The 16,470-nt window shown below is 39.4% G+C and overlaps 1 protein-coding gene across 8 annotated transcripts in view; it reads left to right on the forward strand.

Annotated features, from left to right (window-relative positions):
• TNIK (TRAF2 and NCK interacting kinase) overlaps positions 1-13,891 on the forward strand; it is a 361,859-nt gene extending 347,968 nt beyond the window's left edge. For 7 of the 8 annotated variants that reach the window (XM_089508843.1, XM_089508847.1, XM_089508849.1 and 4 more), the window contains 6 exons: positions 2,525-2,659; positions 5,109-5,209; positions 6,432-6,581; positions 7,309-7,468; positions 7,744-7,883; positions 9,260-13,891. In XM_089508843.1, coding sequence (XP_089364969.1) covers positions 2,525-2,659; positions 5,109-5,209; positions 6,432-6,581; positions 7,309-7,468; positions 7,744-7,883; positions 9,260-9,343 — 770 coding nt within the window. In that variant the 3' untranslated portion in view covers positions 9,344-13,891. Of the gene's footprint in view, positions 1-2,260; positions 2,485-2,524; positions 2,660-5,108; positions 5,210-6,431; positions 6,582-7,308; positions 7,469-7,743; positions 7,884-9,259 lie in introns of those variants that run through there. The other variant, XM_089508850.1, reaches the window with a different exon arrangement.
• The last annotated feature ends 2,579 nt before the right edge of the window (positions 13,892-16,470 follow it).

The raw sequence follows: 16,470 nt of genomic DNA on the forward strand, positions 1-16,470 counted from the left end.
GGATACATTTCCCATATGTACAAGAAGACTATGCATAGACATGACAGAGACAAGATCAATACTCTTAAAGGGAGAGATTAAAAGATTTACCTTCATATCTCCCATGCTGATTTACTTTGTACCAGATTTTCCTATCCTGATGTTCTCCACAAGTGCTGGGTTGCAGGTCTCCCAGCTGCTGGGGGATTCTGGGAGTTGCAATGCAAAACATATGTAGGGCACCTAGCTGGGGAAGGCTGAAAGTCTTTATTTTTTATTTATTTACTTTATATATGGACCCCACATTGGAAGAAAGGCAAGATTAAATTTAAATAGCATGTACATAATCTACACTTGCTTGCAAATTATTTCAAACATTTGAAGCCTTGGTAGATACCTGCCAAACCACACAGCCCAGCAAAGAGTTCACTACTAAGTTGCCATGTTCAGGGGCACATGCCTTCCTGGCAAGAGTAGACAAAATGAAACATGAGTTAGGCTTTGCTTCCTCCAGTGCCATTAGTCATATTTCCTATCAGCAGCTAACCACTAACCTTCATGTAACTAGAAGTGATGGGAACCATTATTCATATTGATCATGTGTGTTCAAAGTGTCTCAACTAATGACTAAGCAGTTTTTATATGGGTTATATTCTGTGTCACGCTGATGTCTTTCATCCAGTTTTTACAAATCCCCAACTTTTGGTCATCATAAAATGTTTACCAGACATACCTGAGGCAGTGCAATTTTCACCCCCTGCACAACTGCATAATACTACAAAGACCTATTTGCATCTTTTAGAGCACATTCTAGAGCCCTGTAGCCTGTGGTTTCATCAGGTGAGGCCTCATCCTGCCACTGTGAGATGAGATGGCCCCACCACCCTGCTTGGAGCTCAGAGTCTAGTTGATTGATCTTCTCCAGCAGAAGGAGCTATCCTGTCCTCTCAGATTGGCTACTTGTCTTTCTGCCCCACATTTTATTCTGATTGACACATTGCACATTGAAACCATGAGGATTCTGTCTTGAATTGTGATGACAGTTGGAGACAGAAGATTAACTTCCCACCCCAATGAAGAAGGAAGAGCCCTCCCTCCAATCCATCTGCCTTGGTCCAGGCCTTAGAGGGAGAGAAGAACCACTGGACCTCATCCCCTTTCCCTCCATCATTCCCTTCTCCTTTTGTTTTGTGTCTTTTAGATTGTAAGCCTGAGGGCAGGGAACTGTCTGATTAAAAATAATATTGTAAGCTGCCCTGAGAGCCATTAGGGCTGAAGGGCGGGATATAAATACCTAAATAAATAAATAAATAAATATTCCCTAAGCTAAGGGCCTGATTTAAATCAGGATGCAGGGGTTGTTGGGACTATTTATTTAAAAGGAATAGCTACTTGTAAAGCCAGACCTTTGCACAAACAGTAATTTGTAGTTTGGTCCTGAGAATCAGTTCCCTGGGCTCTGCCCAGGGTTACGAAAGACCTACCGCCAGCCACACCTATAAGAAAGGAGAGTCAGCGACAACCATATGACTTCATTAAGTGCTAGCTCAAATTACCTTAAGCATTTCCCCAGTTGGAACTCTTTAGTATTTCGTTAAGGACTTTATCACATGATTTTAATGTGTAATTACAGTAGGATAATAGCATCTTTGAGAGCCACCATGGCATAGTGGTTTGAGTGTTGGACTACAATTCTGGATATCAGGGTTTGATTCCCAGCTCAGCCATAAAACCACTGGATGACCTTAGGCAAGTCACATACTCTCACCTTCAGGAGAAGGCAATGACAAACCTCCTATGAACAACTCTTGCCAAGAATCCCTCATGATAGGTTCACCTTAGGGTCGGAAGCAACTTGAAGGCACCCAACAACAACAACAGTAGCATCTTTATCACTCAACATCAATGAAAGGTGTTTTTCACCAATTAGTGAAACGCAAAGCAGCAACAGGAGATACTCTCCCATACTCTCACCCTTGGGTGAGAGTAAGTCATGTGATAGGTACCTGCCAAAGTCACTATTATTCTGATGTAGTTGTGTTTTACTAGCCTCATGTAATAAACTCCTAAAACTTCCTAAACATGCTGACTTAGGGCTGAGTTCAGTCAGCCAAGTATATATTCTTATGAATGCTGTTATTTTATTTTATATACTCCTTTCTGATTTTATACAGTACCAGCCATTTACATTTCAGTGTAGCTAATACTCATTTGTTTTTTAAAAAAATTAAGTATTTATAGCCCACCATTGTTTCTGATGCAGTTCTGTTTTCTCATGCAGCTAACATTAAAACGTTAAAGCTCATGTGTGGAACATTTTATCATCCAGGAAGACTACAGGAGCATGTGTAGAAAGAAGCTTTACTCATGGCTTAATTTTAGCAGCAAGATTAAAATTCCAGTCAACATTCCAAAAATTAGCTTGCTTAAACAGTGAAACAGGCAAGGTGATTACAAGCAAATAGCAGGACATCCCGTGAGGTGTCTGTGTCCAATGACAGACTGTCTGTTTATTGGTTAAAAATTAAGTTCCATGTTTCAACAGGAAAGAAGAACAAACTACGAGTTTATTATCTTTCATGGTTAAGGAACCGAATATTACACAATGACCCAGAGGTAGAAAAGAAGCAAGGCTGGATAACTGTTGGAGATTTGGAAGGCTGCATACATTATAAAGTTGGTAAGTGAAAGGCCCTTTGTGTATGTATGCTATTACCATTGGAAGATATGCTCTTGAGCTTTAGGCATTCAGGTTCATGAAAACACAGTGCCTGTCACTCAGAAGCAACTAGGGGAGGGGGATTAACACTCCCAATGTGATCCTTATAGATAGGGGTCTAGCACTGTCATTCTAGATGCCACAGTCAAAAAGACATTGTATAAAATTCTTGTTAGTACTTTTCAAATAACATTTTTGCTGTCATACTAAACCAGTTATGAAAAAAATCTGGATTACATCTAAGATTTAATTTCTAGAATAAGCAGCATAAGACCTGTTCAGACTAAACTAAAGCCTTTCTGCAGTTAAGGGCTCAGGTGTGTGCTACCCTTGCCTGGACTTTACGCTACATGAATCTGATCATTCGCCTCCTGATTTTTAAAGATAGTTATTGCAAAGTCAGTTTGGCATACACACTTTACACTTGCCATGCACTCTCTTATGTTTTATTGTGACTTCCAATCCACACATGTGAGATGGGTCACAAATTGAGTCCTCAGAGCAGATCCAAGTTTCCCGCTACTCTTAAACACAAATTAATTAATTAATTATTGATTTTCTTCTGTGTGATAAAATAAGTGGTTGGGTACAGATTTAGTCATGCTCATTTAAATCTCAGGAATTTAAGTAAACCCTGACCCAGTACACCTGTATGCTGAATTCAGTACACCTTCTTTAAGTCTGTATCTTTGAATGTGCTATTTTCTTAAGCATTTCTAGGATGTGTTTCCAAACAAAGCCCTTTCAGATTCAGATATAATCTTCCTCTTATTTCCGTGTAGTACATAGCAGTTCATTTGGTCTAAATCAATTCATTCCTGACAGAACCTTTCTAAGAACTCTTAATTAATCAGAAAACTACAGCTTTAGTAGTAGAGAACCTTTAGGGCAGGATATAAATACCATAAATAAACAAACAAACAAACAAACAAATAAATAAAAGTTTTCTAAGTCTAAAGAAGCAATGATGAAGGAATATTGTTTTTCACCTTCACATATTCACAAAATTAAATGAGAGCCTAAGACAGGGATGAGAAATCTGTGGTCCTGTAGATGTCGTTGGAGAGCAACTCATAATCTCACACCACATTCTCGTTTTGCTTATGGTTATTCTCTTTTTGCTTATGGTTATATAAAATCTTTTTTGTAATGTGTTTTGAAAATAATCTACTGTCTTTATATATTGCCCAGCCTCCCTTTTCCTTCTTGTCCTTTGCAAAGATAGTGATTGAGGGCTGGAGAAACACATACTTTTGGTGTTGAGATGCAGAAGCATGTCTGTAATACATAAGCTCAATAAAGCTTGAGTGTGGAAAGTGCACGCTTGTACTCTTGCCGAATAATCTGTAATAATAATAATAATAATAATAATAATAATAATAATATGGTTTATTTCTAATCCGCTTTTGCAGGATTTGATCAAAGCGGCATACAATAATAATATAAAAACATTCCAATAAAATCGATTAAAACAGCATAAGAAAAGCACAATGATCATAACAACAAAGGGCCAGATGAGTAGGGGAGTCAATATACACATTCCAGGGTCATCAGTAAAAGGGATAAGGGATATAATAATATCTCACGGTGGGAAGGCTTGGGAAAAGAAATTCGTCTTTAAATTCTTTTTTAAAAGATCTATAGATGTGGTGGAGCGGAGCTCATCTGGGAGACTATTCCAAGATCTAGAGGCTAAGATAGAAAATGCCCGCTGTGAGATCCTCACATAGCGTGTTGTTGGGACCTCTAACAATTTCATCCCAGTCGGCCTGAGTGTGTGGGGCGGATTATATGGGGAGAGGCGGTCCTCCAAGTACCCTGGGCCCAAGCCATTTAGGGCTTTATAATGTCTCCTGCTTAATACATCCTGCTTCATTTCCCACTTAGCATGAGAGTAGCTGGAGAACATTTTGACGTTTCAAATACCTAGATTAAAATAATGCCTTAATCATTAAATTTATTATAGATTTGAAGGGTCATGTTGGCACAACATACATACATTTAAATTGTATGGTATCAGTTTACTTCCAGACACACACATCTTTTTTTAGAACACCACTTAGGTGGTTTTAATAAATGTCTTCCCAACTATCATCAAAATTACCCATACTACCATTTTGAATTTGTTAGCATTTTGAATTTGCTTCAGGTAGTGGCTGGTGTGTTACGTCACACATGTACAAGCCAAGCCAAGAAGACTGTCCATGTGAGGAGAGAATAGCCTCCAGTCACATAAAGACATTCAAATCAGTCCTGGACATTAGAAAAATATACCAGCTGTTTTGGGTCTCTTCTTAACAATAATATTTCTACTGGCAAGAAGGTTTTACCAGCTTTACCATGAGATAAATAATTCAGTTTTGTCTGAGGAAATTGGATGTCTTAAAAATTAGTTTTATTTTAATTTTAGTGAAATATGAGAGAATCAAGTTCTTGGTGATTGCCTTAAAGAGTGCTGTAGAGATATATGCTTGGGCTCCTAAACCATATCACAAGTTTATGGCATTTAAGGTATGTTCTGTATTATCACAAAAATTTGTTAGCTTTATTCATACATTTGTTGGTGGGTTGTTTTAAAAAATCATGGTTAAGAAGATCTGTCATCCACTTCTGTTATCTAGCTGCCTGTACTATAAAGGGGTACTGAACCTATATTTCAGGAACCTTCTGCAGATTTGTTAGAATTGGTTATTATTCATATTTTGGACACAATAGGATGTTTTTAAAGAACATAAATAGTAAAGGCCCAGTTCAAATGGACCCCATCCTGTAGAGCCTTTGTTTTCAGTACAACAACTCTTAGAAACCACCAAAAGGTGGGGAATTCTGGAAGATCTCAGTTAGTATGCCATACCAACCAAGTGTGCAGTTGAAGTCATGTTTGCATTTCTGGGCCTCCACATCTAAATGCCTGTAGGGTAGAAGAAGAAGTCATTTCCTGGTGTTTATGATACTTTTTAAGGGAAAATATCTACAAGTGTGGGGAATAAGTGTAAAATCTAACCAAGAGTTACATCTTAGTTCTGCGTGTTGATTATGCCCAAAGTCAAGAAAGTAAGCAATTCCACTTCCCTCTTCATTCAGAGATTCAGGCAATCCTGGCCTAGGCACACTTTCTTCTTTATTTCAGTCATATTCAATCATGTTTGGTTCCTAAGGTTTTTAAATGTTTTTCTTGAAAGATTTAAAAAATTAAAAACAGAAGTATTAAATATACATATTGAAATATACTGGAGATGCTGGAAAAGCTGGTTAATTCAGGGCTGGGATATGAATGTAGGAGGTTTATATTGCTCATATCAAAGCAGAGGTGAAAATTTCAAACCGTGTATTTTTCAGTGGTTTAAATTAAATAAAAGAAGGGTATTGGGCAGACTTCTTTCTCAGAGTCCCCTTCTCCTTCCCTTCAAGACTGTCTGGGCTGATGGCAATAAATGCTATAAATGGGCTCCTTCAGCCATTGGGAGGGACAAGGAGAGTCTCTCCCCCACTCTCTGCTCTGGTACCTGGTGGGCTGATGGCCCACCAAACCAGCTCTTTTTATATTCTTTATCAATGGAAGATGTAAACCACTGTCTCTATGGTGATGGTAATCAAAATGTGGCAGGTGGGAGGGGGCATATTTTTTAAAGGGAAAAGAATCAGGTCCTTGCATTGTTACTATAGCAAGCTAAAGTTTTAGGGAGAAATTTTTAAAACAACAACACTAAATTGACTGAAAGGATTTTAAAAGTCTTTTGCAGATCTCCAGCACAAACCATTGCTTGTTGATCTCACAGTGGAAGAAGGTCAGAGGTTAAAGGTCATCTTTGGCTCACACACTGGTTTCCATGTTATTGATGTGGATTCGGGAAATTCGTATGATATCTACATACCATCCCATGTGAGTCTGGGACAACATAGTGATATTATACAAATTAGATGGCACATTATGTAATAGCATCAAAAACAGTTTCTTTTGAATATCAACTGATGGGAAATGTATGCCATTGAGTTATGATTCACTACATGCCCTTTTGAAAGTCATTGTTTTAAATCCTTCAGTAAATGAAATAATTTGTTCTGGACCTCTGCTGGGCCTTTTTAGTTGCACCACAGCTTTGCAACATTATGCTTCTAAAGACTTGTTGAACTACTTCTTTTTGTAACCTTATAGAGCAAAAGCTGATTTTTTTTCCACAATGAATTTATCTCTTCAGAGTGTCACAACAGTTGTAGGTCCTTGGAGCCTAACAATGGCTGGAGCAGTTTTTAGTACTGCTGTTAAAACTCTCTTCCAGTCCTTAATTGGACAATATGTTTTACTTTGTTCCTTTCATTCTTCACACAATATTTCTTGTATATAAACTGCCTTAAGTGTATTTTTGGCAGAATAAACATTTCAATGATAAATTCAATTAAATAGAGGCATTAAAACCAGTAAAGTGCTACTCATATCAATTGATTTAAACTTGTATCTAGTCAAGTGTTCTTCATCAGACATCACAGAGAGCTTGATTTACACTGAATTTCCCAAGAGAAGATGGCATATAACCAAGAAAGTTGGTCCTTCTTTCTTGCCCTATGAATGTGACTTAATCCTGGCTTGGGGGGTTCTGTTCTGTATACAGATTCAGGGCAATATCACGCCTCACGCCATTGTCATCTTGCCCAAAACGGATGGAATGGAGATGCTTGTGTGCTATGAGGATGAAGGGGTGTACGTTAATACCTATGGACGCATAACAAAAGACGTGGTACTTCAGTGGGGAGAAATGCCCACTTCAGTGGGTATGTCAGCTCTTCCTCTTCTCCTTAGCTCTTTGTACATTTAGAGTGAGTCAGGTGATACGTCTATGCTAGAATTGGTTATTTTCCTAGATAAACCTCAGTGCTTCAAGTGATGGGACCAGGCTGCCCACCCATGGCTAACTGTTTCTACCCCATAGGGCATTTCCATTGTACATGATAGCTTTCTGCCAGGTACAACATGTGATAAAACCTGCTTTGGTCCAGATGTTTTCAGTAGGAAGGTGTGATCAATTTTTCTTTTTCTTTTTTGACAGCTTACATCCATTCCAATCAGATAATGGGCTGGGGTGAGAAAGCTATTGAAATACGTTCAGTGGAGACAGGACATTTAGATGGAGTATTTATGCACAAGCGTGCTCAACGATTAAAGTTTCTATGTGAAAGAAATGATAAGGTGGGTTTGATTTCAATGTTGTACAAGTGCATAGTGGTTTCATAAAGAATGGCATCTACTTCATCTGAAGTAAAGTCTGATTTAATTAATGTATTCCACAATGGTCATTCACTCAGTTCCAATTACCTTTCAAACTTATCTACTTGTGATGCATATATTGTAATCTTTCTCCTGGGAACCTCAGATGATGGCCATGGGAACTGCCCTGTATTATGCTGGCAATGTACCTATAAGCTGGGTAATGTTTGAGAGAGAGAGTCCAGTAACCTTCATGGCTGAGCAGTATTAGAATAAGTCCATAATGTAATGGTCTGAGGATTGGATTAGGACTCTGAGAGAACAGAGTTCAAATCCACACAGCCATGGAAACCCACTAGGTGACCTCAGGCAAGTCATACTATCAATCTTTGAAGAAGGCAGTGACAAACCTCTTAATATATCTGGGCAAGAAAGTCCCAAGGTAGGGTTGCCCTAAATTGGAGTTGCCTTGAAGTCACATAACAATAGCAGACTCCACAGTTTAACTGGACTACTGTTTCATGTACTAACAATGAGATATCTCTTATGAAAATCCATAACAAAACAATAGTTTTCAAAGCAATTTGTTAGCATTATTTCTTTAGATTTGAAGAACTCTGTTGAGATTGCTATAATTTTAAAATTACACAGAGTAACTAGTGCTGGGCTGAAGTATTTGGGCTGTTTGAAAACAATCTTCCAAGACGTTTTTTGTCCTTTCAAGTTAGGAGAAATTGGGACAGTGGGACATCAATCTTTTTCTTTCTTTCTTTTTTCCTTATTGGCTGCAAAATATTTTCGTAGTAAACAGTCTGTAAAACATTCTGCCACTTTCTTTGGTGTGGTGATCCCTTCACACACACAACTGGAAAAATATGAAAAATATGAAACTTAAAAAGTTTTTTAAAAAAAAAAGAAAGAGTGGAGACATTTTGAACATTACAAGGAACTTCTTGACAGTAAATGTAGTTTGCCAATGGACTATGTAGTTCAGCCATGAGAAGTAAGATATTGGCTGCATTTGCACTGCAGAAATAATCTGTTTTGACACCACTATAACTTCCTTGGCTCAGTGCTATGGAGTTCTGGAAATTTTCTCTGCTCTGGTGCCACAACAAACTACACTTCCCAGAATTCCATAGCATTGAGCCTTGACAGTTTAAGTGGTGTCAAATCGGATTATTTCTGCAGTGCAGATGGGCTCATTGGTATAATTAATGCTTTTAGAAACCTTTTCTGAGCCTTTGAGATAAAACAAGATTAAAAAGTGACATAATAAGTAAAGACAAGAAAACGAAACAAATGATTCCATGTAAAATATGCTGTTTAATAAATCAGACTGTTTTTCTCCCAAACAGGTATTTTTTGCATCAGTGAGATCTGGAGGAAGTAGCCAAGTTTTTTTCATGACCCTCAACAGAAATTCCATGATGAACTGGTAGCAAAATGCACTTGGTGCTTACTTGGATGCCAAGATTCTTTAATTTTAAAGGACATTGGAACATGTGGACTGACACTGTAGAGGCAAATGAAGAAGACATTGTGGATCACGTTGCTTCCTTCCGTGAACACACCCGCTTTCACGCAGACACACTCCAAGAATACAACACACCTGTCCTATTGTGGTTTTGGAATGAAGGCTTACTCAAGATCTCAAGAATGCTAGTGTATTTGAGGAGAAATTGACAAATGCACAAGAGGATTAGTTGAAGTAAAAATCTCTTTAAGGTTTTCAGATTAAGCTGTGATAGAGTCGGTTATGAGTTTGGTTTTTGTTTTTTCCATTAATTTTTTTCCTGGTCCCTCTCTGTATCAATAGGGACAGATCTAAGTGTCAAACAGAATCTCTGTTTTTAATTTTGTCTGCCTGCTAACATCAAACATACAGTATGTTGTAAGGCAGACTTCCTCAGCCTGGTGCCCAGACTGATGCATGGATAGTCTATCACATCAGTTTGGGAAAGGCTGTTGTAAGATTACCAATTAAAACTGGTGAGAGACAGCACAATAAATGTACCATTTTATCTTAATGTCAGAGATCCTAACCACAGAGGTGGCTAACTTTTGTAAAATCTTTGCCTTTTACCAACGTTGTGTTAAATTTTGCAGTCAGGTTGGCAAATATCAAATGAGAATATTGATGAGATTTCTCACCCATTCTGGGAAATCTGTTCTAAATGGCTAAACCACTAGCCTTAGTTGATAATGCAATCACGGTACTTATTTTTCCCCATTTTTGGTCAATGTGTCACTTCATACTTCTGTATGGATCTTCATATAATGGTGCTCATTGAGAGAGGAACAACAGTGCCATCTCAGTCACTGATTCCCAGTGTTGGCCTTAGTATTATCTTGCCTTTCTCTAAGCTGTAATACGAAAAGTATCTACTGCAAGCGAACAAAACCTAGCAGACAAAGAAGTGAATGAAGTCATAACAAGATACTGAAAACTGGCAGAAGAGTGTTCAGTGACTGAGGCATCTAACTCAGATGCACTGAATCTGGGTTGTACCTACTCTGTACAGTTATACTTTACTTATTGGGGAAGGGAAGATCTTTGTCGATACCAGTGGATTTTTCTTTCCTCCATTAAATATCACCAGGAGCTAACATCAGCATAATTTACAAAAGGAGTCCAAATATTGACAGACATTGACCCACTTCCTTTTCTGGATATGAAAAATCTTCATGAGAACTTCATCCATTTGTACAAGAACAGGAATATAGCAGGAGTGAGGGAAAGTAATTGGAAGGAGGGCCTCATTGGCCAAGACTCATATGCTTAGGTTCATCTTTCTGTCTCTCCCAACTGCCACCAACCTTCTTTGCTGCCCCGCCTATATAGTGAACACCAATATGTGTGCAGAAGTATGTATGTGTTTACTTTAGGTTTACTTGTGTCCTTATATGCTTTGTTCAAATTATTTGCAGTTTTAAGTAAGTTATGTGCAACATTTCTACTATCTCCAAGCATGGATTTCCCCACTAGTCTGTGGATGTAACATAATTGGACCAGTGTTGCTGTTTTTAACCTACCTCATTTTATTTTTGTTTCTATTAGCTTTTCCTTGTTACCTCCAGTGAACACCCAGAGAGTTTGGCCAACTCTAAAATATTTATTGAGAAGAACTGAGTAATCAGCAATGGCTAGACAGTTTGGGTCTCTTTAAGGATCGAGAAACGATGGTCATGCCGCTTGCTTCCAGTTTTTCCATCAACTCTTAACTCTGCATTTCCCATCGTATGAGCAGGTTAATAAACAGCTGGCAGCCACAGCACAGTAGCTAATGGGAGCAAGACTGCCAATACATTTGAAAATGAATCTGAATCAAGTAATGTCACTGATTGCATGTACAGTACCAGAGCCTCTGCATGGGAGCTGTCACACTTAGCCCAATTGTGGGATCTCTGAAATAATTTTTACATCTGTGTCATTCACAGAGACTGCACATATTGCCCCCATGTACAGATATGATCCCAGATAGATTGTAAGCCCAACAGCAGCCTATGAAGCACTCAGAGGCATCCAGGGCCCAGCATCTGTATAAATCAATAATATCAAGCCAGATTTCCAAACAGGATACACATGATTGATGAGGGAGCTAGCTGCCCTTTCCCTTGTTGCTTTCATTCTTTGTATGTTCCACCAGAAAGGGGTCTACATTGGACACCCACCTACAGCACTACCTCACTGCTTAATGCTGGTGGAATACAGGATCAGATAAACCTTCAGGCTAAGCATGGTGTAGCTTGCCCTCTGTAGTCCAGGTTTCTTTTAAACTCTTCCATTGTTTACTGGCCTTTCCCAGAATAGAATGTGGCCAGAAGAATCAGTGGCCATCTTTTCCAGTTACTGAGAAATGTATCAGTTTTGTTTCATGCCTTTAAAAATAGTTTAAAAAGTGGAGCTGTTTCAAAGACTCAACCCGCCTACTTCCCACTCCAAATGGCATGGATTCCTAGCAAGACAACTTGTAACGTCTGTTCTTAACTATGTTCATGAAAGGGATAATTAGGCTTTAGTTTTTTGACTGATAGCCCTATTACAGTAATTCAGCCTCTTAAGAGCAAATTTGTACCTTAGAATCAAAATGTTTCCATCACCTAACTTGCAGTGTTCATCTGTGCACAATGAAAATATGTAAGTAACTTCTGAAACAGATTCTGACCTCATAGTTTCCCAAAACTTTTAATTACCCCCTCCAGCTTACACATTGAGTGCACTATTGTCAGCATCCTTTGTCCTGAATAAGCCTTTAAAAATGGATTGATAACTGAATATAAATGGGTTCCATTCATAATGTAGGGTTCCCCAGGAAAACATTGAGTGCGAAAGGTCTTTATGGATCTTCCTCACCATATTCCTATGATCAAAATACAAAAGAAAGCAAGTGAAACACACTTTTATTTTAACTATGTGTGTCATTCACTGCGACTGGTTTTATGGCCACTTTCTTCCATAGGAAAATGCAAGACAGACAACACCTATTTAAGTAAATGCTTGCCTACACATCACCTTGCAATATATATTTGCCTAATTTTGTATGTAGTCGTCAGTGATATTGGCATTACTGTAGCATCTGGCAAAAGCGGAAGGTCTGCCAGCAAACAATCCTGCCTATGCTGGATTTGAACAGCATTTTCTCAAAGAATGCCAATTACAGGGCTTATTGTAGACTTGCCCAATAGTGTGTCAAGCCTGCTATCTCAGTGAGAATGAATGTTCCTTAGAATGGTGAGCCCCCGTGCCTTCATTACTCACCATGAATTTGTCAAAACTTGAACAGAAGGGTAACCTTAGCACTGTTGTCCTGGCTAGCTCTCTGATTTCAGCCTGTTTGTTAGAGGTTCAAATCTAGCTGTACTTGTGTTGGCTCCTTGGTTCAGTCAGGGCTTCTGAATATATGAAGCCTACAGAAATGCAATTGCCTCCCCTACAAAGCCAAATATACAGATGTTGGGGGTACAGACTAGGCTGATGGATGCAGAACACACAAATACAGTGGACAAGGGTGTCTTCCTGCTCCCCTTCTACACATCAGCTCCCTATGCAGATCTCTTTTAACACCATAAGAGGGCTCTAGATACATTCTAGCACAAGATATAGCCCTTACCTTTCATGGCAGAACTAACAGAAAGCTATTTCAGGAGTTGGATATTTATATTTGCAAAATTGTGGAGGGCAGATGCAAAGTAAAAGCCATCTGCCCACCATTGCAAAAAGAGAAACAAACTAAATGCACACACAGAATCATTTTCTGGAGGAAATGTTATAGCCTTGCCATAGTTAAATGAATAGGACAGACAGTCTGACTGAAATTTTCATTCACATTTAAACCCAGAGCTGCTACTCAAGGATCAGAAGCATCTCATGTCTTCCTAGGCCAAAAAACTGAATGGCTGAGGTCAGTTACACCACCACTACTCCTCTGTTAGTGGCTTAAATGAGATGCAAAATACTCTGGATCCCCTCTTGTTCACTGCCAACTTCCAGCAGTCCAAGCATTACTGGACATTTTGAGACCAAGGATATATTTCAGTGGAACTCTCTTATGAGAATGTCTTAAGACACACACACACACACTTTTATTTTCCAACTCCATCCTACTGTTGTCATTTGATGGTTGTTCCATGCCAGATGAGTTCAACTAAAATGCAACAACTGGACAAAAAAGTCCCTGTTTTCTGAGTACACTTTTTAAAACTACTGTCTCCTTAACTGGTTTATGTTCCCATTATATTCCTTGTGTTTTCTTTCTACTGCTGTAATGAGAGGACCATATGAATTAAAAAATGTATATTCAGTACATCCAATTGAGCAATAACATTTCCAACTCAGTTAAGCCACTACTTGTAACTGCTGGGGACTGGTTATGGGTAAGAGCAAGCTTCATGGCAAAAGCCAACTGCCACCAGCTCTTTTATGTCTTTGCTGTGGTTACCTTTGAAACCAGAAGCTTCTTATTAAATTATGTTGAAAACCTAAATAATGTATTTGTCTTAATTTTCTGTCCTTAAATCTGAGTTTAAAGTATACAGACTGAAATGGTTGTTAAAACAAGCGTCTTTCATTATTATTAACAACTGTTGTCTTTGTAAGATTTGTAGGATTTTTTTGAGTAAAGCAAGTTTAAAGGTACTCTCTTTGTTCACTTTGCAAAAGTTTGTGATCTGCAGACTCACATGTAGCTGTGGGTGGTGTGTCAATAAGACTCCCCCCCCCATGGAATGTTCTTTCATCCACAAATTTCTATCATTTCTGTAACTTAAAAGCTTCAGCTGCACATTTAAAAATACAGTTTAGGCATTGAAAGAAAAGGAGCAGGCAGAGGTACCAAGGGAATGTCAACAGAGCAACAAGATTTCTAGGTGTGAATGATTTCCAACATCTCACTCTGTAATGCTAGATGTTTGAGGCTGCAAGAAAATTTCCTTTGGGAGAGAAGAATTCTTATGAGGGGCAATGACCTCATTTTCCCCTTCCCATAGTTGAATCCCTGTAACTTACCCAGAGGCAATAGCCTGTGCTTCCTTCCCAGAGCCTGGAGAAGTTATTTTTTGAGTGCATCTCTCAGAATCCCCCAGCCAACATGGTACATTGTAGTTCCCAAAAGTAACTTTCTGATGCTCTGTTCTTTCTCTTTTCTGTCTCTGTATTATCCAGCTGTCTCGAGTTTCTTGAAGCCAACTCCATTCTTGATCCCTTTCAGTCTGGTTTCCGCCCACGGCATTCTACAGAGGCAACTCTCACTAAGATCTCAAATGACCTTTTACAGGCCAAGGCTAATGGCCTTTACTCTGTTCTCATCCTTCTTGATTTGTCAGCAGCCTTTGACACCGGTGATCACTGTCTTCTAGTTGATATACTCTCTGACCTTAGGTTCTCAGACTCTATTCTTGACTGGTTTAGATCTTATTTGTCAGGCAGATCTTTTGCAGTGGTCGCAAGCAGTCACACTTCATCCCCTGTTCCCTTATCTGTTGGAGTTCCCCAGGGCTCTGTTCTGGGTCCCCTTCTGTTTTCTCTCTACACACTGTCCTTAGGTAAACTCATTAGCTCTTTTGGTTTTTTCCTACCATCTGTATGCCAACGACACCCAGTTATATCCTTCCATCCGACCTTTCTCCAAGGCTTGAACAGCAAGTTTCATCTTGCCTCACAGCTGTCTCACAGTAGATGCCCCATTGGCGTTTGAAGCTCAACATGTCCAAGACGGAGCTTCTTGTCTTTCCTCCTAAGTCCACCCTTCAACACTCCTTTTCTGTCTCTGTGGACAACATTTCTATTCAACCAGTTCAGCAAGCCCGCAGTCTTGGTTTTATCTTTGACTCTTCTCTGTCGTGTATCCCTCAGATCCAGACCACAGCCAAGGCTTGTAGATTCTTTTTATACAATATTGTCAAAATCCGACCATATCTCTCCGCCTCTACTTCCAAGATCCTGGTCCATGCCCTAGTGGTCTCACGACTTTATTTCTGTAACATCCTCCTGGCTGGGCTTCCTCTTTCTCACCTCCGTCCTTTAATTTCTGTCCAGCATTCAGCTGCACGCATTATCACATCCGCCCACCGCTCCGACCAGATCTCTCCTGTGTTGGCATCCCTCACTGGCTCCCTCTCCCTTTCTGCATTCAGTATAAGCTCCTGCTGTCGACGTTTAAAGCCCTCCATGGGCTGGCCCCTCCTTACTTATCAGACCTTATATCTCTTCACCTTCCCACTCAGACCCTCCGTTCTGGTAGTCAAGGTCTGCTGTCCCAGCCCAGGATTTCCTCTGCCCCATTCGCCCCTTTTCACTCGCTGCCCCTCACTCCTGGAACCTTCTTCCCCCACGAACAAGAGCCATCACTTCTTTAACCAGCTTCAAAACGGAGTTGAAGACCATCCTGTTCAGAGAAGCTTTCCCGGGCATTGCATAACTGTCACTTGCTATTTGATGTTCTTTTGTTGCCTGTTTTATTGAATCATTTCCTGTATTACTATGTATTTTATATGTATTATCCTACTAGTGAGGCAGGCTAACTCCAACAGGCCTCCCTGGAAGAAGATTAACCATCCATTAAGAAGCCAAGCCCTCCCTCCAGTCCACCTTCCTTGGTCCAGGCCTTGGAGGTTGAGAGGAACTGCTGGACCTCATCCCCTTCCCCCCACCACTCGCTTCTCCTTTTGTGTCATGTCTTTTGAGATTGTAAGCCTGAGGGCAGGGAACCGTCCAATTAAAAAGATTGTATGTACAGCACTGTGTAAATTTACAGCGCTTTATAAATAAAGGTTAATAATAATAATAATAATAATAATAATAATAATAGAGTGACAGACCTCTTGATGGCCTGCACAATGCTGTTATTAACTTAACACTCTTTCCATGCTTGCTGGTATCTGTGTTCAGTTCAATCGTGAAAGGATTCCCTAGATGTTCATAAGCTGTTCATATAGAAGAGGTCCCACCTGTGTGATCAGAACCCTGTGAGATCAGTAAAACACATAAGAGATAAGGATTGTTTGGAAAAGTTGGGATGTCCTTACCATGTTCTGCTTACATAAATAGCAAACCAAGTGGAGCAGGGTG

The sequence above is a fragment of the Sceloporus occidentalis genome, unplaced genomic scaffold, assembly GCF_023333645.1.
Source record: "Sceloporus occidentalis isolate IW3139 unplaced genomic scaffold, rSceOcc1.0.p SCAF_2, whole genome shotgun sequence".
NCBI classification, from domain to species: domain Eukaryota; kingdom Metazoa; phylum Chordata; class Lepidosauria; order Squamata; family Phrynosomatidae; genus Sceloporus; species Sceloporus occidentalis.